This window comes from Camarhynchus parvulus, chromosome 7 (assembly GCF_901933205.1).
Source record: "Camarhynchus parvulus chromosome 7, STF_HiC, whole genome shotgun sequence".
NCBI classification, from domain to species: domain Eukaryota; kingdom Metazoa; phylum Chordata; class Aves; order Passeriformes; family Thraupidae; genus Camarhynchus; species Camarhynchus parvulus.
The window spans coordinates 12606341-12630688 of NC_044577.1; the positions used below are offsets into that span (position 1 = coordinate 12606341).

A 24348-nucleotide genomic window follows, 5' to 3' on the forward strand; every position below is an offset into this window, starting at 1 on the left:
CAGAGTTAATTCCCCTGTGACAACAGCTTTGAAAGCTCTGGAGAGCTTTTCTGCAGGCTGTGGGCAGGCGGGCACATGCCAGGGGCTGCACGTGGCACTGAGGCAGCTGCTGGCTCCTTCGGTGGAGGGAATCAGTCACGTGCCATGGAGGTGCAGAAATGGACTGAGTCCATACCAGGCACGCAGCGGGACATGCATGTCTGAGCCTAATTATAGGCCAGGATTTTCCTGAGCAAAGAGGAAGTTTTAAATCACAGTGCCCACAAAGTGAGCCATAGCCAGAAGGAGGTGAGTGACTCAAGTGATAGGCATCAGCAGAACTTCACTGCAAGAGGCAGCGGGCTTTTTTTACATGCTCCCACTCCAAAATAAAACAATGTAGATCATGGATTCATTTATTCCAATCTAATCTCAAACATTGTTTCTGTTTGGCTGTCATAAATCTGATTGTCCAGAGAAACACACTCATTGTTTTATGGAGTATGAGAATGAAAATTGTTGCTAAATCTGAGGGTCTGAGGGAAGCTGACAGGGAGGCTGGTTCCACGCTCCACGGCATACTCTGCTTGCTCTCTTGCCCTGGATTGCACCCAGGAATTGTGTTCTTGCAGAGACTTACTGGTCTAAATTTCCAGTCAGCACTTTCCCAAGTGCCTCAATAGTTGCAGGGTTGCACAGGCTTACCACTAAGGCAAAGCAATGAGAATCAGGCCCTTTGAGCTACTTCTGCAACTTACATTTCTAGAACTAAAGTATAGCAGAATCCCCATGGGAGGTGTGAAAAAGCCAATTAATGTTGTTTTATAAATTTATTTATTTTAAAACCCATTAATTTTTTTTTATCTGGGACTGAAAGCTGAAGTAACAGAAGTCCTAGGAGGTATCTCATAGGATAATTTTTCCTTGTGAGATTCTTGTTGAAGTCCTCGTGTACATGCTCCAGTGCTGAGGCCCAGGCTCTGCTGTTGCACCCAGAGGAATGCATTTCCTGAACATTGCACTGTACAACTAACCTCGCACAGCTCTGTCAAGTCCTCTCCTCTTCATGAGGACATTTCACAACCTTTAGACGCTCACATCCCCCTCGCAAGAAGCAGAAGAATTTGATGTCTGCTTTTACAGACAGGGATTTGAGGCAGAGAGGATTAGCCCTCCCCCAGCACTGGCCCTTAACAAGCACAGCATGGAGTCTAAACTAACATTCAGCTTCTTCTATCCTCAGAAGAAGTAGTCAAGTGCTACTGTTACCAAACCATTTCACCTACATCTGACAGCCATCTAAGACTGGGTAGATGAAGTTCTGCATGGAGTTAGTGTTCCCTTCTCTCTACTGCCCACACAAGGAGCCCAGACTGTCCTCCTAAATTTTAAGCTGCTGATATCAGGGAAGATGATCCTTAAGCAGATAAGTGTTCAGGACATCAGTCTTCGATACATGTTGTGATTTACTTCCACAGTTGTGACTTCTACAAAAGGAGCACTGCATACCAGGCAGTCTGAATCACCTTCTGAGTTTATGATTTACAGCCAAGAGGTGATCTCAAATGGAGATGCTTCCAAACAGGGCACTAAATTAGTTTCTTCAGGTCATGTAAGGAAGCTGGGACACCAGCTTTTTATTTCTCGTACGCCAGGGACCGAATTAGTTGCTATCTCTTGCTCTTCCATCCTTCCTTGATAGAACTTATCAGATTTTGGCAGATTTGTTTATGGGTTGGTTTCTTTTTCTTTTTTTTTTTTTAATCCCAGCCCATCACTAATAATATTACTCTAAGCTTTCCAGGAATCAGGCCCATGTATTGGCACTAATGGGAAGATAAGAGTATTTTCCTAGCTCTTAACCCATCAGTTATTGAGATAAAGATGTGCTGCTCTGATACATACCCTCCTCTTCTCCACAGCTGTCACCACAGTCGGTTGCTTCTGCATCAGTTGGGTAGGGAGTGGTGGTCTCTTCACTCTTCAAAGTAGGCACCAGCGTCTCTGCAGTGGGCCTGACATCTGAAAAAAATGGAGTAGAAAAGCTGTTTGCAACAGACAAAACAAGAAGCCCAGGTATCGAAACAAGGCAAAAGTCTTTTTCTTCATGTTCTTATAATGGCAGGAAGAGATAGAACAAGTATGCCATGAGATTTCCACATGCTACTAATGTCAGCATGGTTTGAACTTCAAGCGAACTGTCTTTCCATATGGGAGTTCTATGGATTTGGAATTCCCACTGAACAAGCCTCTTCTCTAGACATACACACTACGTTTTCTCTTAATTTTTTTAATCTACAATCTACATGGGTAGTTGGAAATCCACTTAGCTGTCATTACTGGATAAGTGAGATCACAGGCAGAACATCTTTTTCTTTCATAAAGCCATATGACACGTTGAAAAAACACACAAAACATTCCCACCAATTGTGCCAATTTATAAAACAAGTCACTCAAACCCACAAATGACGTAACCGCAAACGGACCCAGAGGATCCCCTAGTGAGCTCTGGCTCACTGCAGAAAGCATCTGGTTTCACACTCCAGGCTCCTGACTACGTTTTCAAAGGGTCTCTGTCCAATTTCCCTTTCTCTAACGTGGCCCATGTGTAACAACCTCCAAGCAGGTGTCAGGGGAAATTTAAGCAAGAAAGGGAAGGATATTAAGATCAACAGTAAATGACATTAGGTTCCAGCAAATTCTCCTTTTATGGGTGCATTAACTGGAGTACAGCCGACTTGATTCTTTCCACTTTTAGAAAGAGGCAGCTTTGCTCAGTTATGTGTGATTGCGTTTCTTTGTCGGCACCCTTCAGGATATAATTTAATAAAGCCAGAAGCAGGAGGAAATGGCCAAATACATTGAATATTTTCCATAGGCTCCTTTATGCCCTTTTATTTTCCTGTTATTAAACATGTTGTACATAAACTCTCTAGATTTTTTTGTTTTTAATTTTTTTCCCAATGGCTGTCTTTTGTTCAGGATAAAATACCAAATAGCCTCAAAATCTTTTAATTTGTAAGTTCAAATTTGTTACAACCCCATAAAACTCCAAATGCAACCAAGAAGCAAATTGCAAGCAGCCAGGCACAGAAAAATGTCATAAAAAAAGAAAAGAAAAAAAAGCAGCAGGTGAAAGCAACATATCGAAAGCTGGAACTTATTTAGAGCGGGTACATTTTTTTAGGTTGTTGTTCCTGTATATCAAGATTTATAGCTGAAATGTGACAGTGTGGAAGGACCTTGAAAGCAAGTCCCATATGGGACACAGATGCTGAGCGGATGTAAATCACAGTGTTGCATTGCCCTGGACTAGCTGCAGAAATATATCTTGAAAAATCAGTTACCATGGTAGAGCCGCAACACGATGGTTACAAGAGATAATGAAAATAACAGGCAGGACAGTGTCATGTGTGAAATGGAAAGTGAAAAAGAGAGGTCTTGCTTGCTCGCTTTCTCACTCCTCCCTGGCCCTGCAAGTGTCTGTTCAACTGGTGGTAACTGCTAATCAAAATGCAAAGTCACTGAGCAATTGAAACCAGATGTTTGGAACTTCAAAGGATAGAAACCCAGCTGCTAGTGAACATTCATCATTCTCCACTCTTCAGAGGAAAAATTTTGGCAGGTCTTTGAAAGAAGCCAATTGCTGACTGCCTGCTTCCCAATTTTTGAGTTAGTAGCCAGCTAGTTTGTGAGCCCAGTTGCGGCTGTTACCTGTTTAACTCAGTAATTAAGATACTTGCTGCTGATAAGAAATAGAAACACCTGGGCAGGATGAACATGGGCTTAGACCCTCTCTTGAAAATATTTTTAATCATCTTGTTTTATTCCATTTCTTAATCTTGTTCCCAAGCAAGTGCAATTGCCTGGGTTTTAGCAGCCACTTTTGTAACATGCCTGGGTCCTCCCAGCAAAGGAGGGCCCTTTCTGGGGATTGCCAAAGCCTGCTGCGTGTAGCCAGCGTGGATTATGTATGCAGATAATGCCATGGGCTATCTCTGCTCCCCAGGTTGCATCAGGGATATAAATGCTTTTTATAACATGGTGAATCCACAAGATTACAAGCCCTGCTCTGATTACAAAGCTGAATGCCTGTAGATTAATAAAGCTAGGGATATTTATGATCCTGGCAGTTGAGTTTTAAACATTACAATGTGCAAATTATTACCCAGACTGGGAAATGACCATAAAGCACCTTGCCTGGAGAAAACATGTGCTGTTGCTACTGATATTGAAAATGAGCATGGACACAGATGTAAAAGAAAATTTGGGCCAAAAATAGCACAAGGCATTAAAGACGACAAACCCCTCATTCTCCAAGCTGGAGGAGTGCAGTGGAAGGGCTGGCATGCACATGGCTGGAGGTCCTGTGTGACTGCCTCTCTTCATGGCAGCGATGCAGTGTTGTGATGCACCATCCAGCAACGGTCTGCAGAGATCTGGCAGCTGGAGACTCCTGGGAGCTGCAGGAAGCAGCAATTTGGGAGCTGCCTGACCATGTCTGCACAAAGCCCTCAGCTCCTGCTTCTTGTACCTGCTTCTCCCACAACCTAAGATGTTGTAAAATTTAAATTAAGATCTAATCCGATTTAAAGTTTGGATAATTTACAATGGATTGCCAGACCAGGGGGATATTTACCACTGACTTCAAAAGTGAAAAATTATCGTTATTAATAGTGTGCACATGTGTTGTGTGATTTGCTGTTAAGTGTTTGCAATGCATCTTGCAGCACATCACAGGAGAAAATGCTAGTAAAGACTGCATCAGAAGGTAAAAAAGCTCTGTGTCTTTCAAGCTTCCTAGAATGGGAATTCTTACAAGAAAATGCCTTCTACAGATGTGTTTATAAAATGGAAATCATACCTCTTTATCACTGACCTCCAGATTCATATGTAAGCAGATTATTAAAAATAAAAAATTAAAAAAGAGGATAACTAGCCGCTGGCACTGCAAAGTTAGCATCAGACCAAATGACCCTTTGGGTACATTTTTTGCTTTTGGGGATGAAACTGTGGAGAAATCAATCACCACTGAACCTCAGAGGGTCAGAGGCACAACCTCTACTGATCCCAGTAAGTGTGTGAAGTCAGTTTTCATCTCTGTATTAAAAATGGTGGCTGAAAGGCATACCACGTGTGAAAAACGGGTGGGTAAAAGTGACCAAGTTTCCTGGGTCCTGGGGATGTTTGTAGAGATGTCATAGAGTTAACTTCCCAACCTTGTCTGCAGCAAGGTTTCCACATTGGGTTCCATGAGAGAGGGACTTGTTTATACAGCAAAGCCTTGTTGTGGCAGCTCAGGATATGAAGTATTGGTCACTGCAACTCTGCTTCTCCTCCTACTTTTTGTCTTATTATTTGGCCCAAATGTCCTCTAACATGAGAGGCTGTGAAAGACTGCACAATGTCCAGGTAAAAGATCTGAAAGGAGTGTGAAGGAAGTTGAGGACAAATTCTGCATGGGGCTCTGTGTGAAAGCTTGGAGTCCAAACATTGCTGCTGCATCCTGCATCAAGACCAGTTCTTTTCAAGGTGGAAATAAAAAGGTGGGCCAAGCCACCATACAGGTGCTGCCTTCATGGCTGCAGTCTCTCTGCCACAGCATGGCCAAGGTAGGACAGCAGGAAATAAGCTGAAATTTGCACCTTGCTGGTGTAGTGCCTGGCCCCATAGCAGCCAGTGGGCAGAGGTGTAGGGGTTCCTACCTGTCCAGTCACAGCCCAGCACCTCCAGGCGCATTCCTATTCCCGCTGGGGACCACCTCTCGGGGTGCACTCGGACATACTGGGCAGGAACAGGGTCAAACCTCCGGACTTCAGGGATGTCATAGTGGATGTTGCCTTCAAAAAGCTACAGAAAGAAAGAGAGAGAGAGAGAAAAGGCAAGAGATGTGTGCATTATGAGTATTTCACATACTCTCAACCAGACTTGATATTTTGGGTCTGGCAGAATGTGGCCACAGTCTGAAGTAGTTTAGCTGCTTGACTGACCCCAGGCCATTGAGCCCAGCTGAGCGAAATTGGGCTGTTCCTTCTCGGTTTCAAGAGGACCAGCCAGGCTGTTTCTGAGAAACTTGCACAATCTCTCCTGGCCTCTGCTCAGAATCCAGGGGTTAGATTCTGATCCAAGCCATGCAGGGGAAGCCTAGGGAATATCCACTAAATTGACATATAAATGAGATCAGATTTGTCCTTGGTAAATAAAGAAGCTACTGCATATTCTAGGATGGTGTAAATGGTTGGTTTTCCTCACAGTCCAAGTACTGCTGTTTTTCAGCTTACCTGAACAAACTAAAGTCTGTGGGGAATAAACAGAGGGCTATAGATAGCATCAGCCTTCATTTGAAGGATCAGGAAAAATTAAAACTTACCCAAATTTTAGGCAGAGGAGTATGCATGAGAACAGAACAGGCAGTAGCAGAGAATTTATTTATTCCTCCTTAATCCCCCTGCCACTCCCATAGCACTAAGCAGAAAGATTATGGGGAACTCCAATGATAAATAAAAAATATGGGGAATTTCAGGGTCACACCAGTGTGACAAAGGGACTTCAGATATAGAAAATTTCCTAAAGAGAAGTTGTGATTCATTTTCCTCTTTCAGAGGTGCACACCACAACAGCCACACCTTTCCCCTTAAAATATGTAATTAGTTCATGTAAAACATAATTGTTTTACACAAAACATAATAAAACACACCATCTTTTGGACTCTGACCTGCAGGAGCTGGGAGAAGCAGCAGGTGATGTCCATGCCTGGTCCACAATAGAAAATGAAAAGAAATTGCTGTCCCTGGGGAAAGGTGGAATTTATGGCCACTAGTACAGATTTGGAGTAGCACCAAGAGACACAAGTTGGGATTTCATGGTGACAGCCCCAAGCTCCCAAGGTCTCTGTGGGAGCAGACAGCCAACTTCCCAAGACCCCACCAGGCAGACTGAAGCTAGTCAGAAAAATATCCTGTTTCACAGCTGCTCCAGGCAGTACCTACCTTGGCTTGCATTGTTTTGGGGTCCTGGATGAAGTCCCAGTCCTTTCCATTCATGCTGTAGGCCACCTTAAACTTCTTCACAAAGGAACGGGACTCAGTGGTGGTCACACTGTCCCCTCCACGAGCTCCCTGAATAATGACGCCTTTGATGTTCTTGGGGACGCCAAGGTCCACCTGCAGCCACTCCTCCCCAGGCTGAGCTTGGGGCACACGGGGAAACCAGCCCGAGCGGCTGCTCACCAGGCGGGCCATGCTGGGAGACCAGTCATAGCCTCTGATGGAAGAGGCAGAGATCTGTGAGTCAGGAATGAGGCCAGAAAGCATTCCCAGCAAGTTGGAGCAGGGTGAATCTGCAGGGAAGGAAAGGCCATGAACAGTCACAGTCATTGAAGGGAAGTGCTCATGGTTCTCCTCACAGCATTAAGCTCTGGACACTAAACCAACACCAAAGGGCATTTCCCCCTCCCTCCAGGAGCTGGAGTCCTGTCCCTCCAAGCGCATCCCTTGCGATGGATACCTCCATGCTAGTCACAGTGTCACCATTCCCACCACAAGCAGCCATGAAGTGGCAAGGGACGGCACCCTGGGACAGGCTGTTGGAGGAACAGAGGAGCACTGAAGCCAGGTTGAGGAGAGGACCCTCACCAGTGATGCGGCAGCCATACAGCTCCAGCCTCAGGGCAATGCCGTTGTGCCAGGTCTGGGGACGGATGCGCACGAAGCGTGTGAGCACTGGGCTGTGGATCTTGTTGAGAACCACCTCTGTGGCATCCTCATTGGCCTGAAATGTCTGCAAGGGAAGGGAGGCACAAATGTACACTTGTACATACTGCTACATCCTCACCAGATAAGCAGTCAAAATCATCTCAGCAGGGATAACCAAGGAAAAGCTTTCTAGTCAGCTTTTTTTTTTAACCAGAGCAAGCACCAGAGGCCAGCAGAGACATATGAGCCACTGTCAGGACAGCGTGGTGGATGGACTCACCTACCATGCAGGGGGCCCAGGAGCTTTCTGCCTGACTGCCTCTCACAGCACTTTGAGAACCATGAGCACCTCAGACTATGAGGCCCCAGCTGCTTCAAGCTTGCCCCCAGACCTAGATCTGCTCCAGCACAAGTGACAAGATGCCCCCAAACAGGCTGACACCCTGATGCATCCTTACACTGAGCTCCACCCGGAAACATCAGGTGCAGGCAGTGGTGTGAGCAGGGAGGGTGCACCTCTGCCTGGGGTGACAAGCTGCTGCCTCACTCAGCCCCTTGCCTTTGCCTCTCCTGTGCACATGCAGCCAGCCACACGGAGACAGCTTTTCAGGAGTTTATGATCCCACATGGTATGAAAAGGCTGCTGCCTTACCAGATGGCCATAATCAATAACTACCAGATGGATGTTAGATCCACCTCTTCTGCCCATTTTTTTAATAGGCCGGACAAGGACTGGATACATGTGTTTCTATTTTAGGCTGCAAAGCCATAGTGCAAAAGAAAAGGGAGGGAAAGAGGAAATACCCAAGGGGAGGGTAATCTTCAACCCTTTCTCTGCCCCAGCATAAAGCACCAGAGCTCACTGACCAAGGCTGCAGGCACTGCCTGCTTTCACTCCGAGCACTTCAGGACAGGGCTAGACTATCCTCCCATCTCAGCTAGGAACCACATCCACACTGAGATGCTGGCTGGGTTCTTCTGCAAGCTCCCACCATGTGTATGTGTACTAAGCACAAGAATTCCCAGTAAGTTTATATCAGGAAAGCAGGAGAGTGTAATCTCTGGCACCAGTCTCCTGTGGGAGGCAAGAGTCAAACAACTGAGGACAGAAGAAGGGGTGAGGCAGTATCCTGGCCCCTTGCCTTGAATAGCAGTTAGGAAGCATTTTGTGAGCCTCCTGTGGCTCTAGGCTTGCAGATGGCACATGTTACTTCTCTTCTCCCAGGATCCAGCACGGCAGGGTGTGCAGAGGGTGTTTACAGGGCTGTTCATGGCACACCAGCTAGCTCTGGGCTGCCCCTGCACATCACCATCCACTCCTTCAGCAGTGGATGGAGCAGCCACTCCACAGAGGGAATCAGTTGCAAATCTGGCTGGTAATTGGGATGAGGGGTTGATGTGAACTTGAGCAGAAATACTAATCTAGAGAATATATATCATGCTGCTACCGTTTAACAACACAGCATGGTTTATGTGTTTTTAATATCCTATTTTATCCTGTCTGACCTCACTTCCCATCTTTTTCCTTGCTCAGCAGACACCAAATACCCTTTTTTTCCAGCAGGAGGGCTATAAGAAGAGTGGTTACTGTGAAACACTCTCCAGGCATATGTGTGTGTGTGTCTTGTAAACCCGCGGGCACAGACACACGGACACACACACAAACAATTTAAAAGGATATATTTCCACACCACAGCAGAGCCTTCAGCTTTATGCCAACACAGAAGCTGACACACAACACCTTATCTCTGAACCTAACACCGGAGGACAGGAAATGTTTATCTGAGCCAGTGCAACTATTTTAGCATAAGGAGCAGCATGTCAGGTCAGACCAAAGGTCTCTCTGTCCCAGAGGATGGTGCCTAATGGTGGCCCCAGCAGATGTCCAAGGGCAGCAAGTCCAGTCTTATCCTGGCAACCTCTATTTGCTTCCCACCATCAGCAGTATGAAGACTCCATGAGCCAAAGGTTGCATATGGACCAGCATGTTTAACAGTCACTGACGAGGTTTGCTGCTCTTTTTGATTTAACATGTTTCAAGTTTTGTTCTTTTTTAGCTCACTTCACACATATGAGCATCAGGGGCCAGAATCCAAATTTACACCAGCATAATTTGTTGCTGACTTCTGCACAGTCAAGCTTGACAGAAAGCAGAAGCAGGACTGAGCCCAAAAACTTTATCACTGCTATAGGCATCACTGAAAACATCTCTTAGACGACCTTGGTCTCAATTACTTGCTTCCAAGAAGAGCAATTTCAGTTCTGCTTTAGATTAAGAAATCAGCAACTTACTCGGCTAGATCACATTCAACAAGCTATGAACTCTGAATCTGGGCCATGACACTCCAGACTGCCAGCTTGTGAGGGCAGAATTGCCACCTGACTTCCAGCTGTGCTATCAGATGCACTGGTAGGATCTGTTCCATTGAACCATACTTCTGAACAGCCCCAACTGATCATAGCAAGTCATTGCTTTGCACCCTGTATAGCATAACACAGAGGGGCAACTTTCAGAGGGCATGTGCTTGCTGCTGTTAGAGACCTGAGGTACTCCCACATGCCTGCTCTTTCAGCCTCCTTCCCAAGGGGAAATGCATTGTGAGCCTGCAGGTCCTGATGCTGCTGACCAGGGTCTGACCCTGACCGTCTGGCTTCCCTGTACTGAATATCCTGACCCCAGAGCCCGAGCACACTGTGGAGAGAGGCCCATTGACTTCAACAGGCTCTACATCCTGCCTCAAATTAGCACTCACAGCATAGGAAGAACTAGCAAGAAAATGTGTGAAATTGGGAGTGCCAAGAAAGCAAAGATTTCTTCCCTCTCTACCAAAATAGAACATTGCTATTCCTCCCGTCCTATCTGCTTCCCATCCCACTCAGCACATATTTTGAGCCAAGTCTTCGAATGGTGTAAATCAACATATCACCATCGAAGTATAAGAAGTCACAGTAATTTACACCAGCAGAAAAAAAAAATACCTGGCTGTGATCTAGGGAGATAGATAGATAAATAGATATACACTCAGTGGAGAGCACACATGCCTATGCACATGAACACACACTGAAGGGTGATGGAGCCAGAAGACGAATGGGAAAACCATTAACAAATTAAAAGCACCTTCCAAGAAACAGTCAAGGGAACTCTCTTTCACTGCTGCATCAAAGAGCTGCCCATCTTCTCCTCATACACTGTATGTTTACTTCTGTTTTAGTCCAGACAGCAGGTCTGCATGTGAAATTAAATTGATAATCAATGAGAGCTGACCTGCTTAATTAATTTGCTGCAGAAAGCAAGTGGTTAGGGAGAGGCTGTAAAAGTAGGGGACATGATGTCTAGGCTAGAGAAGGACTGCATAAGTTTTCCGTGTGCATACACATGCAAACTCCACAGCAGCATTTACAAGTTGCATTTCTGACATGTTGGAACCATCATAGGGTGATGGGGGGGATTGCTGAAGCTACATTAGTTCCAGTGGATATGGGAATTGTGCCATTGGCAGCTTGGAGTGAAGGAGATGAAGGACAGGGAGACAAAAAGTGCCATGAAGTTGAAGAGGCAGTGAGTCGGGGAAGGGGTAAGAGGTAACCTCTCTCCTGCTCTATTTATTATGCTGCTTGGCCACTGTGCAATTTCTTGGGGTGCTGAAGAAAGTGGCTGAGGGAGGAAGAGGAGAAAGCCAAGGACAGCAGCAGCCCTGCCTTCATCCATACGTATGTGTCTCTTTGGACCCACTAGATTTACTGCAGGATTATGTTACTCCTGTGGAGACAGAGCTCTGGAACAGAGCAGGCTAACAGGATTAGGGCTTCAGGATTTAGACAGAGAAGCATGAAGGAGAAAAGTAGGGGAGATTATTTTCCTTGTCAGATAGGGAAGGCATAAAATGGGGCATGTTTGATGGTGGGAGGATTCTGGCTCAAGTGGAGAGTGGATAGTTCTGGATTTATTAAATCCAGGAACAAGGAGTTAAAAGAAAAATGATACTTGGCAACACTTAACAAAGCACTGTGTCTGGGCAAGGCACACTGTGCTGGGCTGGGCTTGCCAGCTCCGTGTCTTTGAGAGGCTCCACTCAGATTTGGGAGTCATCAGGGACACGAGAAGTGGTACTGTGCTAGCCTGCAAAGGAGATATCGGGCCCAGAAATACAAAGCTGCAGCCTTGCTAGGAAATCCAGGGCTGTAATTCTCCCCAGGTACTGCACCAAGGGTGAATGCACAAGTCTGCCTTTGGCAAAGTCTGATGTCTTTGTCCTGCCTGCGAAAGCAGCAGAAGCAGGCTGGGACCTGGATGTTTCTGGGCAAATCCTCTGCACCATGATGTCTCTGCGCAGAAACACTTGTGGCCCTCTGGCTCATTGTGCCAGCTTTTCCTGAGTTTTCCAGACAAAAAAGCCACAGGACTGAAAGCTTTTCTCTCCTTCCTCAGGTGAGTAAATACAGGAGACCTAAGAACTGAAAAGACAGAGGAACACTCCTAAGGGAAGGCACAAGGGTCTCCAAAGAGTCATCCTCAATATTCACTGCCAGCACCAAAAACCTCTCATGTTCCCAGCTGCAATGTACAGCTGAGATACTGCTCCTTGCAGCAATTCAATCTTTGTGCAGCTACCACCTGAAATGCCACTCAGGAAAGTTAACTAATAACAAGCACAAAACCATCAAAATGAGTAAGAAATGAAAAATACGCATCAGCTGGATCTTGCTGCCATTTCTCATCCATTGACTTCTACAGATTCTGAAAACAATTGTTTCAGTTGCATTTTACACACAGAGCAATGGAGGCAGTGAGAGCAGCACTCATCATGGCCCAAACCCACTCCAAATCCTGAAATCCATCCCATCCCCAGTCCCTTGCCACACTAGATGATTCCTGTGAGCTCATCTCCGCAGTTACTAAGATGGAGCAGCTCACACCACACGGGAGCTGGAACCCAAGATGCTACAAAGAAGGAAGAGGATCAAAATGGATGAGAGCTTGGTTTTCTGATAAAATCCTCACAGTTGAGCCTATCCAGAGAAAATGGACAAAAATAAAAGGTCAAATCCTGCCAGGTGAAGAAAATGGTCAAAAACAAAAGGTCAAATCCTGCCAGGTGCGCTTTTCCTTCCTTGGGTTCAAGAAGAGTTGTTGTTTTCTAAAGACATTTGCAAACCATTAGATAAGATCTCGGCACGCACACCAGGGCTGATGCCTGGAAGATAACCTTAAACCTCAGAGGCCATCAGCCTGGCCCCAGGTCACAGGGGTGGACGAAAACAGGGAGGGCAAGAGCCAGACCAGCTTTTCTGCAGCAGGGTTGGTTTGGACCTGTGTCCTGGTAGGGGCATGCTGGTGAGGATGGCACGTGGTGGTGGCCACTCTCCTCCCTGTCTCCCCTCTCAGGAACACACAGGAAGACAGCACAGAACCTCTGGCCAGGTTGCTGGGTTGGCCTCCCACTCTGGCCCCATGCCTGAGGGAAAGACAGAGCACCAGCCCCTGGACAGAGGGATGTCTGGGCCAGGCTTTGTGGGGACTGGGCTGGCAGGAAGGAGGAAGACCTGGCAGGGATGGGGTGGGAAGGGGAGGGAGTGAGTGTGGAGCTCCACTCCTGCCGGCTGCCCTCCCACTGCCTCCCCATCCCAGAAACACAGCAGTGCTCGGCACGGAAACAGCCCAGCCAGCCCTGTCTGCTGTGAGCACATATTAATCACATTTTCCGCTGCTCCATCCTGCCTTTCCCGTTTCCCTTGCTGCTGAGTGCCAGCAGCTGGGGACTCAAAGGTGAGCCATCACATTTGCAGGGAAACACCCTGGCCCCACTGTCATCTGAAACACCGGAGGGAGGGGAAGCAGGGGGCAAAAGAGAGGCAGTAAGAGCTTCCCATCCTCTGCAAGGGAGCATCACCCCCTCCCCACTCCCCTGCACTCGCTGGTTTTCTCTTGCATTAGCTCCTCAATGAAGATGTGAACATTAGCTGACCCGCCTACACGTGGCAGAGCACTGCTTTTGGCCCACAGAGCTGGCAGAAATTCTGAGCAGTGCTTCGTACACCCCATATGCCTATGTGTGCATGTGCATATATACGTGTGCATGTGCAGATATACGCATGTCCACATATGTATGTGTCTATATATATATGTGTATCTATCTGCATGTGTACAGAGTCCCTGTCTGTCCACATCTTCCCCTCCCTCCCTGCTTCTCATGGCACCAAATCAAGCTGCGGCAGACTTAATGAATCCCTTTGGCATGGCTTGCTCCAGTGCTGCAGCCCGGGCTGCGCCGAGCTCCGCACTGATGCAGGGAGGGAGCTGCACCTTGAGCACAGACATCTGGGAGCTTTCTTAGCACAGGAACTGCAGGATTAGTGTGGGCACGGAATGTGGGAGCAGCACCCCCCGGCACCAGGTCTGTGAGCAAGTGGCCTTGCCCTGGCCCTGCTGTAGCTCAGCAGCTGGCAGCCAGTTGTTTGGCGGGGCAGGAAAGCAGTCACCCGGATGCAAGGGGTAGGCGAGCCACCAAAAAGCAATTACTTATCCTCCAGCCTTGGGAGGTGTCTGCTACATTAAGGCCAGAATGTGGGATGAATAGATACTGGAATAGAGGAGTAAAAAAGAAGAGGTTTGATTTTTTCCACTTTTTTAATGAAAAGAGGAAACAGAGTAGAAAAAAGATGACAGAAATCAAGGGCCAAGTCCTGAAATAGTGACAATTCAGATGGTTGTAGGATTGTTTTGGATTTATACCAGCCAGGCTTTAGGGTCTTGCTGGAGCAATGTAATTTGGCTTAGCAGCACTGAAACCAGTCATGCTGTCCTGCTCCACCCTGGCTGAGGATGCAGTGTCCAACGCCCAGTACTGCAAGGATGGGATATTTATTCTCCTCTGCAACTAAAACCACCCTCCAGGCCAGATTTCTGCTCCAGGTAAGACTTGAAAAGGTAAATTTATTGCCAGTGATTATTTGGAACACTGAGCTGTGTATATAGCTCATCTCTCTGTCCAGCATGATGAGTATATCCTGCCTGACTCAGCTTACAGAAAAGGTCCCAAAGAGACCCCAAACTCACCTGGGGTGAGGAGAGATGGCCCCGGTTCACAGAAAGGTCTGCTGTGACCAGTGGGTCCTGGGAGAGCACAGAGGCTCCACACCACTGCATGGGCACTGTGTTAGGGCTATACATGAGCTCTGCCATGACCTACTGTCCTGGAGTCAGCACGCCTGAGATCTGGGGGAGCCCAGCTGAGGACTCCCCTATGTGGTTCTGGACTGCCCTGTGCCTCCATATCCCTGCTTCTAAAATAGGACTAACACTCCCTCACTGGCACATGAGGAGCTTAAATACTCCAAATATTGCAGGTATGAGACCCTGATAGGTACCTCTGCACAGTGAGAACTCATTCTGGGAAGCAGAGGGAATTTGAACCTAAGACACACTTGTGGGGAAGGGCAAATCACACAGCCCGGAAGGGAAGGAAATGTCTGGATGAATCCTGGACAAGGCAGGCTACTGAATTTCGTGCCAGCAAAGGGAAGGGACAGCTAATTTAACAGAAGTGCTGAGCAATCAAAAATGACTGGGACATGTGTGTGGGGGGAGGTGTGTGGGACCCCAGCCAGAGTTCACACAGACACACTATGGCACATCAGCAGGGAGCACTTGAACACAGCAGCAGTGCTGGAGGGTGCCACAGAAGAGCAGGGAAGCACTTTCTTGAGGCAGCCTTAACCAGGGAACAACCACATGACCAAAGCAATAGACAGAAAAACCAGCCTGGCACCATGGCTACCTTAACCCTCCTCTCCATACAATTCCCATGCAGACCACTCCAAGTTTATCTTTCCTGGCCACACACCAGCATCCATATGGTGTGAAACAGATGAACACCCATATTTACCCTCCTTCCTCCCTGCTCCCACCTCTGTGGGTGTCCCAGAAACACAGCAAGAGCATGCACAGCTCCCAAGGCTCAATGCACCCATTCTGACCATGCCTGCTCTGGCAGCCTGAATTGTTTCTCATTATTTATTGCTCATTTTGTTCTCTGGGATGGTGCAATTGCCTCTTAGGATTTGTGCCCTTTCATTTCCAGGCCTCAGTAACTCCTGAACTACAGTTTCATGTGGTTTTGCGATTGTTAACCCAGCATGCAGACGGGTCTACGACCACAAAAGCTCAATGAATCTTATATGGCAAAAAACAGGCTGTGAAAACATTTTCTCCTTCATTTGCAGTCAAAGAACATACTGTCACCACCACGAAAAATGCAGCAGCAGCCAGGTTTTCCAAGGAATAGTGTTTCCTCATTGCTGTGCAGAAGAGAAAGGACTATTTCTGCTCAGAGCATCATCAGTCTTTTAGCTGTCATCAGAAGAAGGGTCCCTCAAAGATTAAACCCTCTGGGCCTGCAAAATCTCCCTGTTCTCTTCCCTCTTGTTGGCAGCAAGACTCACCAAGGTGCAGGCAGAAGAGACAAAAAGGACATTACCTTGTGGTTTTTCCCGTGTCTGTACATCATCCAGTCCTCCCCATTGGTGCTGACCTCCAGCTTGTAGGTACGGACATAGTAGCCCTTCTGCGTTTCTCTTGAGATGGCACCCTGTGTAGCAATGGCTGTGAGCACAGTCAGGAATTGGAGGTCCACCTTGCCAGGGAAAAAAGGGACAAGAAAGAGAGTGGTGACCACCTGAGAGTCCAGAGTGGCTAATTAGTTCCTCTCTCTGTCTCTGAAAAATTCAAAGGTGCAAATTCAGCCTGTCTCACTCTCTGAGGGTGCACAGTTCAACATCCACGACCCTTGCCAGGGCTGACTTCAGCAGGATAGAACCCTGGGACAAGAGTAGCTAAGGATCTTGATGTCTGTTTATATGGGACCATCACAAAGCTTTCTTCCTGCCTCAGACCAAGCAATAGGATCTGCACAGAAGCGCACATCCATTAAAGCAGGATAGAGACTGACTTTTTCCATGTAAAATAAAAGCATAATATCCAATTAGCAAGTGCTGCAGCTCTTGGTTTTGCCCTGCTGGTTTTTTTTTCCTGTTTGTTTTACAACATGGGTTGAGAAAGGTCAGCAGAGCTGGCTTAGTAGCACTGCCATAAATGAAGAATGAGACGTCTGCTAGAGGCAATGACATTCAGCACCTCCTGCTCGTAGTGCCCTTTAGCAAGCAGTGTCTCCTGGCGATGTGACACAGCCAGAAGCTGTGTGTGGACACACTGTGGCTCTAACCAGCTCCCAGGGAAAGCCTTTGCTCTGTCAGCCCCTCGCCTGACATCAGCCCGCTCACGCTCCCTGCATCGCTGATGAGATAAATATTATTCTAGTTGTTTTTCTATGCACCCCCTGGAGACTTTGGTCCTCAGGCCAGTGGCGGAGTCAGTGGCCCTTGTAAGTGGCAGAGGTCTCTCAGTCTCTGTCAGTCTGATGGAAAGTCCATCAAGGTTTGGGCAGAAAGGAGGGGCTGGGGGAGAGACAGCGGATGGAGTCAGTCCTTGTGCAGGCAAGCTAATGGGAGAGCCAGCCTGCCGCATTTCACCGAGGCACTGCAGCTCCCCTGCTGCTTGCTCCCCAGGAGCCACAGAGGCAATAAAAAATTCAACAGCCTTATGGTCAAGGGTCAGTTTAAGAGCGTGACACTCCATTTGGTGGGGGAAGAGGCGAGGGAGGTGGAAAGGTACCTGGAGGTACTCTTTGTTGCTGTCTACATTGGGGGTCCAGCCGTTGTCATCACTGTTGAGTCGGCTCTGCTGAGGGGTCCATCGCTCATCCGAATAGGTGGAGGAGGCACTGATCTGCATGTTAGAGATCCTGCCAGACTCCATCCCCAGAGGCACATTGCACTGAAAATCTAGAGCAGACACACATGTACACAGAGATTGGGTTACACTCTCAGTACTTCACCCTTGAGTGAAAGGCAGCCCTGAACTAATCCCTCCAGCTAACCCTGAGCAAAGCTGCCTGTCTGGAAAGATGAACAGATCTCCACCATCTTGCAGGTTGTGTGTGTTCACAGATGGCACTGAAAAATTATAGATAGGGCAGCTTTGTGTTTGCATGGCCCTCTGAACACTAACACAGTCTGGATCTTTGTCCCTTTCTCTATCTTCTTCACCTTTGTTCAGTTTTGACACAATTCTGTCTCTTGCCTCCCTCCACCTCCACCAAGATGTTCCAAGTACCCTTGCCACAAAGCTCCCATTTTGAAGGCTGTAGGTGAAATCTAAGCACTGACAAGGCAAGGAATACAGACAGACACATTAGGAGGGTGCTTACTGTTGCCAGCAGGAACATCAAGGATTGGAATGGGCAGCTCTAAAGGTTTTGTGAGCATTTGAGAGCAGGGATGCATGTGTGTATGTGTCTGTGTCTGTCTTCATGCACTGTATGTGGTATCAGGCCCATAGGGATTAACCAGACAAGATTATGAAAGACACTGCTATGCTTTTGTTTGGATCTCCTCACTTCTAAGGCTTTAGAAGTCACAATTAGCTCATTTTATGGCACATCTCATCTATTTTATAGCAGCTGTCCTGTAAAAACAATACCAAAGAAAACAGTGATAGAAAATACTGCATGGGTCCAAGCGTGCTTCTGCTGTAAACCAACGGGGCTCCACCAATCTGTCTGTGTTTTTTAATGTGGTCAAGTCAACCTTGGATGGAAATGATGGGCCAAGTTAGGATGTCATCGCTATTATTAAACTTTCATTTTACACCACCATAAAGGAAAACAGGCCTGGCACTTTCACAAAGGTTCTGGTGCTTGATTTCTCAAGCTTTGTGTTCAACATTTTATTTGCAAATCCAGATCAGAAAAGGGATTAAAGAACAGATCAACTGAGTGTGGCAATAGGTAATGGTGAAGAGCTCATGCTTATCTGTAACTCTCACAGCCTCAGCAGAACAATCCTTACTCAATCATAGAGTAAGAGATTGTAACCCTGCTGCCCTGGTGCTGCACAACCCTACTCTACCCTGCTCTCTGTCACAGGCTTTCAGTGGCAGGTCAGGGACTCCCTGTCTTTCTCTGGGACTGAGGGTTGTCCTGAAGGCTTATTCTGTTGTATCAGAGGTTCACTGTGAACAGAGGTCAAGAACAGTAGCTCTGAGGCAAAAATATCATGGGAAAACAAATGGAACCTTTCCTTGCCTGCGTTATCATAAAAAATCAAAATACTCTTCATTCTCAAAACACACAACTTACTTCCTCACTCCATATCAATTTACATCCCTTATTAAGGGTTATAAAACAAAATTTGGCTTGAAATTCTTAGAGCTTCAAGCAATCTTTAATTAGACAGCCAAGAAATTCCAATTTGTGGTTTGGGACTGTGAATTTCTGGAAAACTAGAGAGAGAGAGAGAGCGCATATTTTTCCCCATGCTTTAATGAATCTGCTGCACATGCTGGGCTGAAGTCTTCCCCTAAATCCTTTGGGCTCAGTACATACATGAAGGATGCTAGGTCAAAAGGTATTGAGAAGACTTCACAAGCAAGTGAAAAGTCAAGAAAAGGTCAGAAAGTTAAATTCTTACTTGAAATCTTACTTCTATCAAAATAGAGAAGAGACCTTAGTGAAACTGCTGTCTGCGCTGCTGGTGGAGAACCAGTCCCTGGACACACTTCTGCCTGCTTTATTCTCACATATGCCAAATGAAAGATGGGAAACACAGGGGACACAACTAAGTCATACAAACACATTTCCAACTTACTTTCTGGGACTTCCTGGTGGATCAAGTAGTACTGAGCAGAGAAACCATCCTTAGCCACTGCCAGGTCCGTGTGGAAGGTGAGAGAGAGGATGCCGGTGGTCGAGCGGATGTCCGAGGGCATATTAACACCACAGTACCTGCCTATCAAGGGGCCAACTGCAAAAGAAAGAGCAGCAAAGGTAATGCCTGCTTTTCCACTGGCCTTCTGGGTCACCAGCTCATTGCTGATCAGGATAAAAAAGATAGGCTTTGGGGATGGGCTACTTTTTATATCCATTGGCCTGGTGCCATGCAGTGCAGAAATATCCACTGCAGCAGGCATTGCTCTGCAATTGCTGGGAAATGCTCCAAAATGCTCTGTTTCTCAGTTTTGCTATAAGGTAGGGAGGTCCTCCCATCATTGCACGAACCCACTGCCCTTCCCTGAGGCAGAACTGCTGGTGTTCGGAATGTCCCATGGGGCTTTTCAGATCAGTGAACAGAGCAGAGCAGTACAACAGAGCAGTAGTTTGTGGTTTAATGAATGCAGCCTTCTGCAGGAGCACTGTCCCCAAGCTGGCCATGGTGTGCCCTAAAGGCAGGTTGCAGGCTGCAGCCACCTTTGAATGGTTAGGCACCCTTGGTGCTCAGACAGAGACTGCGCAGTTTTGGAGCTTTGTGAGATACCAGGAAGGGCCAAGGAAAGCAGTGCAGCACCCCATGGCTTACCCTGAGGGATGCCATCCCAGATGTCCAGCCAGTCATACTTGCAGTCTCCTTCCCCTGACTGCAGTGGGTCATGCTCGAGGTCAAAAAGCAGAAAGTGGAGGAGGATTTCTGTCTTTGGCTTGGCTATGATAGTGAAGATGCAGTCCAGGTTGTGTGGATACTTGTCAGGGAAACCTGGAGATTCAATAGTGCCGTTGGAGGCAGTGAAGTTTCTGGAGCAGTCCTCGGAGCCTGTAGCAGCAGGAAAAACCCAGAGCCTTAGCAACAATGAAGCTTAATGCCAACAACTTGGCACTGTGAAAACCCCATTCTGAGTTTAGTAGGGTTGTGTATTCACTTCTGGAAATACCCTGCAGCTCAAGAGCTGTGGGGATAACTGCAAGAAATGAGAAGGTGATTTTCAAAGCTTTCCACAGGTGGAAAGACAAGGTCCATGAGGTACTGTAGTGGACAACATGGTTCAAAATCCCTTAGATATCTTTGCAGACATAATCTGTAAACCACTGCTGATCCTCCTGACAATTACCTCAAAACCAGGACTAGAAGAGCAATCCTATCCAAAGCCATTGCTGTGATTTGGCAGGCCAGCACTGTGCCACGTCCCTCACACGGGTGGTGGTGGACAGGGAGGCCACACCAAGTTGGCCTGTCTTCCCCACCTGGCACTTTCCACTCTAACCCACCCCCCCAGACTGACCTGGCAGACCTGTGTGCTGCTCCAGAGCCTGCAGAGAGGCCGGCTGGTGCACAGGGAGCCTCCATCCACAGCAGTCATGACACAGCTGCTACCTGCAGCCATGCAGGCAGGGCACCACAGTGACCACAAGTCTGGTGGAGGAGCCCCATTTGGGAAAGGAGCTGCCTGGGATGGGGCAGAGAGGAGTATTGGGATGTACTCATTTTGGAAAGGCTGTTCCCATGAGCCAGTCTCCTGCAAACTCCCGCCTTCCAGCACAGATATCTGTGCCTCAGTTTCCTCTTGAGAAAATCCATAAGCACAAATATTTACATGGTGTAAGGGCCCATGGGAGGGTGCCAATGTCTCCACTGTTTGCTGCAAGCCCTTGGGAAGTGCACAGTTAGCCTGCAGCCCCCACTCCTGCCCCAAAGACCCACACAAGGGACAGGGGCCAGCTCCAGCATACATCTCCACAACGTGGACACATCAAGAGTGGGGATAACAGAGGCCATGGCAGGGGGGTCTCTGCTGAGAGCAGGAACAGTGCCCTCTTTTTCACAGAATGAGCCATCCACACCAGAAATGCAAGTTATTTCTATCCTTAAGGAAGACCTTTGCATGGTGGGGAGGACAGACAATGTCGCCTCTTATTTATTGCTGACCTCAGCACTGGCCTCGGCTGCAGCCGGGCCAGCTCGGTGCCCCCTCTCATACAGCCAAGGTGCCTCGGGCTGCTTGGGGAAGGGGGAATTTGTGTCATATTCATACGGCGGTGACTTTGAAACCCTTGCCAGGACAATAGGCAACAGAAATCTGCAGCCTGGAGCTATCAGAGGAGAAAGGGGGTGTTGGAGAGGCTGCTGGCCACTGCTGCAACCTGGCATTAGCATTCACAAAGGTTTCTGCTTCACTTTTACTGGGACACTCTCCTGCTCCTCTACAAACCCTCTTGCTCCGGCTCTTCCAGGCAGCACCAGCCTTCCCAGGACTAATGGCAGACTTGTTATTCAATTCAGCATTAACCTACAGAGTCAGGCCAGCAGCCTGCAGTAATAGCAGGATCTTGCACTGCATTATGCAGTGCCTGGCTGGAGAGCTACTCAGGAGAGGCTCTTAATTGACTACCTAATGAACCAGCCAGCATTTCTGGTGTGAACCTGTGGGGTAAAATGCAGAGGCAAAAAAAAACAAAAGGCCAAACACAAATCACAGCATAATGCCATGAGCGGGATAAGGGTGTACTACAACCTGAAAGACTAACAGATAAATAGTGAAAATAACACAAGCTCCGAGCTAGGGAGAAAATGAAAGGCTAAACCCAGAGTCAGGGACTGTCCTCTAGCAACAGGCAAGATCACATTAGACAACAGTTTCCTCACGTGGCGTTCTTATCGCATTTGGCATCTTTGTCTACATTTTTGCTAATAGCAGCAAACACAATGATCAGCTTTTTATAAGGAAGCTGCAGATAATCAACGGGAGTCATGCTGACTTCTGCAGCACAGGCCAGCCTGAGAGGAGACTTTGATGCCCAGCGCTGGAGAGCTCAGGCCGGCCCTGCGAAACTGACTCACAAAGGGAGCAGCAGGGAGGCTGGACCAGCCAGGGCAGGCTCTTGTCAGCCCACAGACTGCTGGCTGATACCCATCAGGGGATTCAAAGACTGGTATGTGGTTGTTTGTATGCAGATTGCTTCCCTCTCACACTGCGATAAGGGAAATTTAGCACAGGGTGGGAAAATAAATGCTCCATTGAAAATAGTTGTTTTTTTAGGTCGCCTTTAAGACAGAAGGAATCTGCAGCCACTGCTGCCTTTACTGATGTGGACAATGACAATCCGATGACCTTTAAAGCTGGTGACACCCTTGCTGGTTACCCTGACAGCTCAGATGGAAACTTGGCCCGTGCCTGCCTGCCTGCCAACAAAAGGCAGTGTTTGCTTGTACTGCAGGAGCCCTGCAGCCAGCGCTGCCCACGGTCCTCTCTGGAGCCCTGGCAGGGACTGGGGTCGGGCAGATGTGGGCTGGGAGTGCTCCCGGATCATGGGCTCACCCACACTCCTGTGCCAGAACCTGCCTTGCCAGGCTTGATTTAGTGGGCTGAGGCTGTAAGAAAGTGTGGCTGTATCTGGAGAGGATGGCTGCCTGCAGGAGTGGGGGTGGTAAAAAGGACCCCCAGCACCCCTTCAGCTCCAGCCTCCATCCAATACCTGCTCTCTTCCAGATCAGCCCTTGATTCCTTTCCCTCCCTCCCTCCCTCCCTCCCGGTAACTTCTCCTTTCCTCATAGATTTGGTCCCTTACTGGCTCCCAGACAGACCAACAGGATTCCTGTCTGCCATCCATTCCCACAGCATGGCCAGGCCACCTCAGCCAGCTGGATCAGCCCACAGTGCCTCATGCCCTGAGTCAGGGCATGGATGCAGTGTGAGGTCAGGCACAACCCAGCACAGTCTGAGGGGCTCACAGGAGGTGTGAGCAGGGTGAGAGAGGCAAAGGGACCTGAGGTGGGTCTTCTCATCTGTATTCCTTGCCATCCTTACTGATGGCAACTGGCCTTAGCAAACCCCAATATCTGACTGAATCACTGAACTTTCAGGACTAATCTGCATCCTAACCATAAACTACCAGTGGTGGTGAGCTGGCTGCTCAGCAGCTCAATGGCCTGTTATGCAGTCCAGGCAACCACCACCAATAGCACTGTCCTCATCCATCTGAACCTTCACACTCATCCTGTCCTCATTGATTCACAATGAATTTAGGGAGTCTCATTCTCTTGCAGCAAAGTCTCCACATTCACATCTACCTCCAGCCAGGTTGTGGGCTGTCTGTGCACCTCTGCCCGCTGCACAGCTGGACCAGGGCCCCTGGGCACTGCTGCCTGTGCTCCCCATCTTTTCTTTAGAGATGCTGGACAAGCAACCCTACTGTGCTCCTTTTTGGTTCTTCCCATGGTACAGACATTTTTTTTTGTGCTGGATGCAATGACTGAAAGCCACATGTGGGGACAGGGCAGGTGCCCATGTGCCCACACATGTGAGAGAGGTGTGCCTGCATGCTGAGGGATCAGGAGAGTGCTCCCTCAGCATGCAGGCACACCTCTCTCACATGCACACAGAGCAGAGGCTATTTTTTCAAACCTTTCTTCCCAGGCACAAAATTCTGGCAAATATTTAGACAGAGACACTACTAAAAGGGCTTTGAGCAGATTTTTCTTTCCCCTATAGTAATTAAGTATTAAGTGGAATTATGAACGCTTCCTCTTATATCAGCCTGGAAGGGTGCTGCCTCAGACTTTGACAGCATCCCTTTGATAGCAATCACTTGAAGACTAGAGCTCCCCAGTTACAAACCCCACATCCATGGAGAGAAAACACAGCATCACTGATCAACCCTGAATCACAACTCCACAGGAGGGGGAGCTCCATGCACTTCTAACAGAGGAACAACCCCCTTTTAGCCCTAACAAGCTCCACACATGCCAGAGAGTAAAGATTTATGTTTCTAGTCCTCGCATACAAGAGAACATTTAAAGAGGAACCCTGTTTTAGTTGCCACCCCGTGATCCAAAAAGGCACTGTCATGTG

General features: G+C 47.9%; 1 protein-coding gene across 4 annotated transcripts in view; it reads right to left on the reverse strand.

Annotated features, from left to right (window-relative positions):
• NRP2 (neuropilin 2) overlaps positions 1-24348 on the reverse strand; it is an 89140-nt gene that overhangs the window by 35720 nt on the left and 29072 nt on the right. For all 4 annotated transcript variants that reach the window (XM_030951805.1, XM_030951804.1, XM_030951808.1 and 1 more), the window contains exons 4-11: positions 20085-20315; positions 19377-19532; positions 17344-17513; positions 16151-16306; positions 7614-7758; positions 6969-7318; positions 5685-5829; positions 1885-2001 (exon numbers count right to left, since the gene is read on the reverse strand). In XM_030951805.1, the coding sequence (XP_030807665.1) occupies positions 1885-2001; positions 5685-5829; positions 6969-7318; positions 7614-7758; positions 16151-16306; positions 17344-17513; positions 19377-19532; positions 20085-20315 (1470 nt within the window). The remainder of the gene's footprint in view (positions 1-1884; positions 2002-5684; positions 5830-6968; positions 7319-7613; positions 7759-16150; positions 16307-17343; positions 17514-19376; positions 19533-20084; positions 20316-24348) is intronic.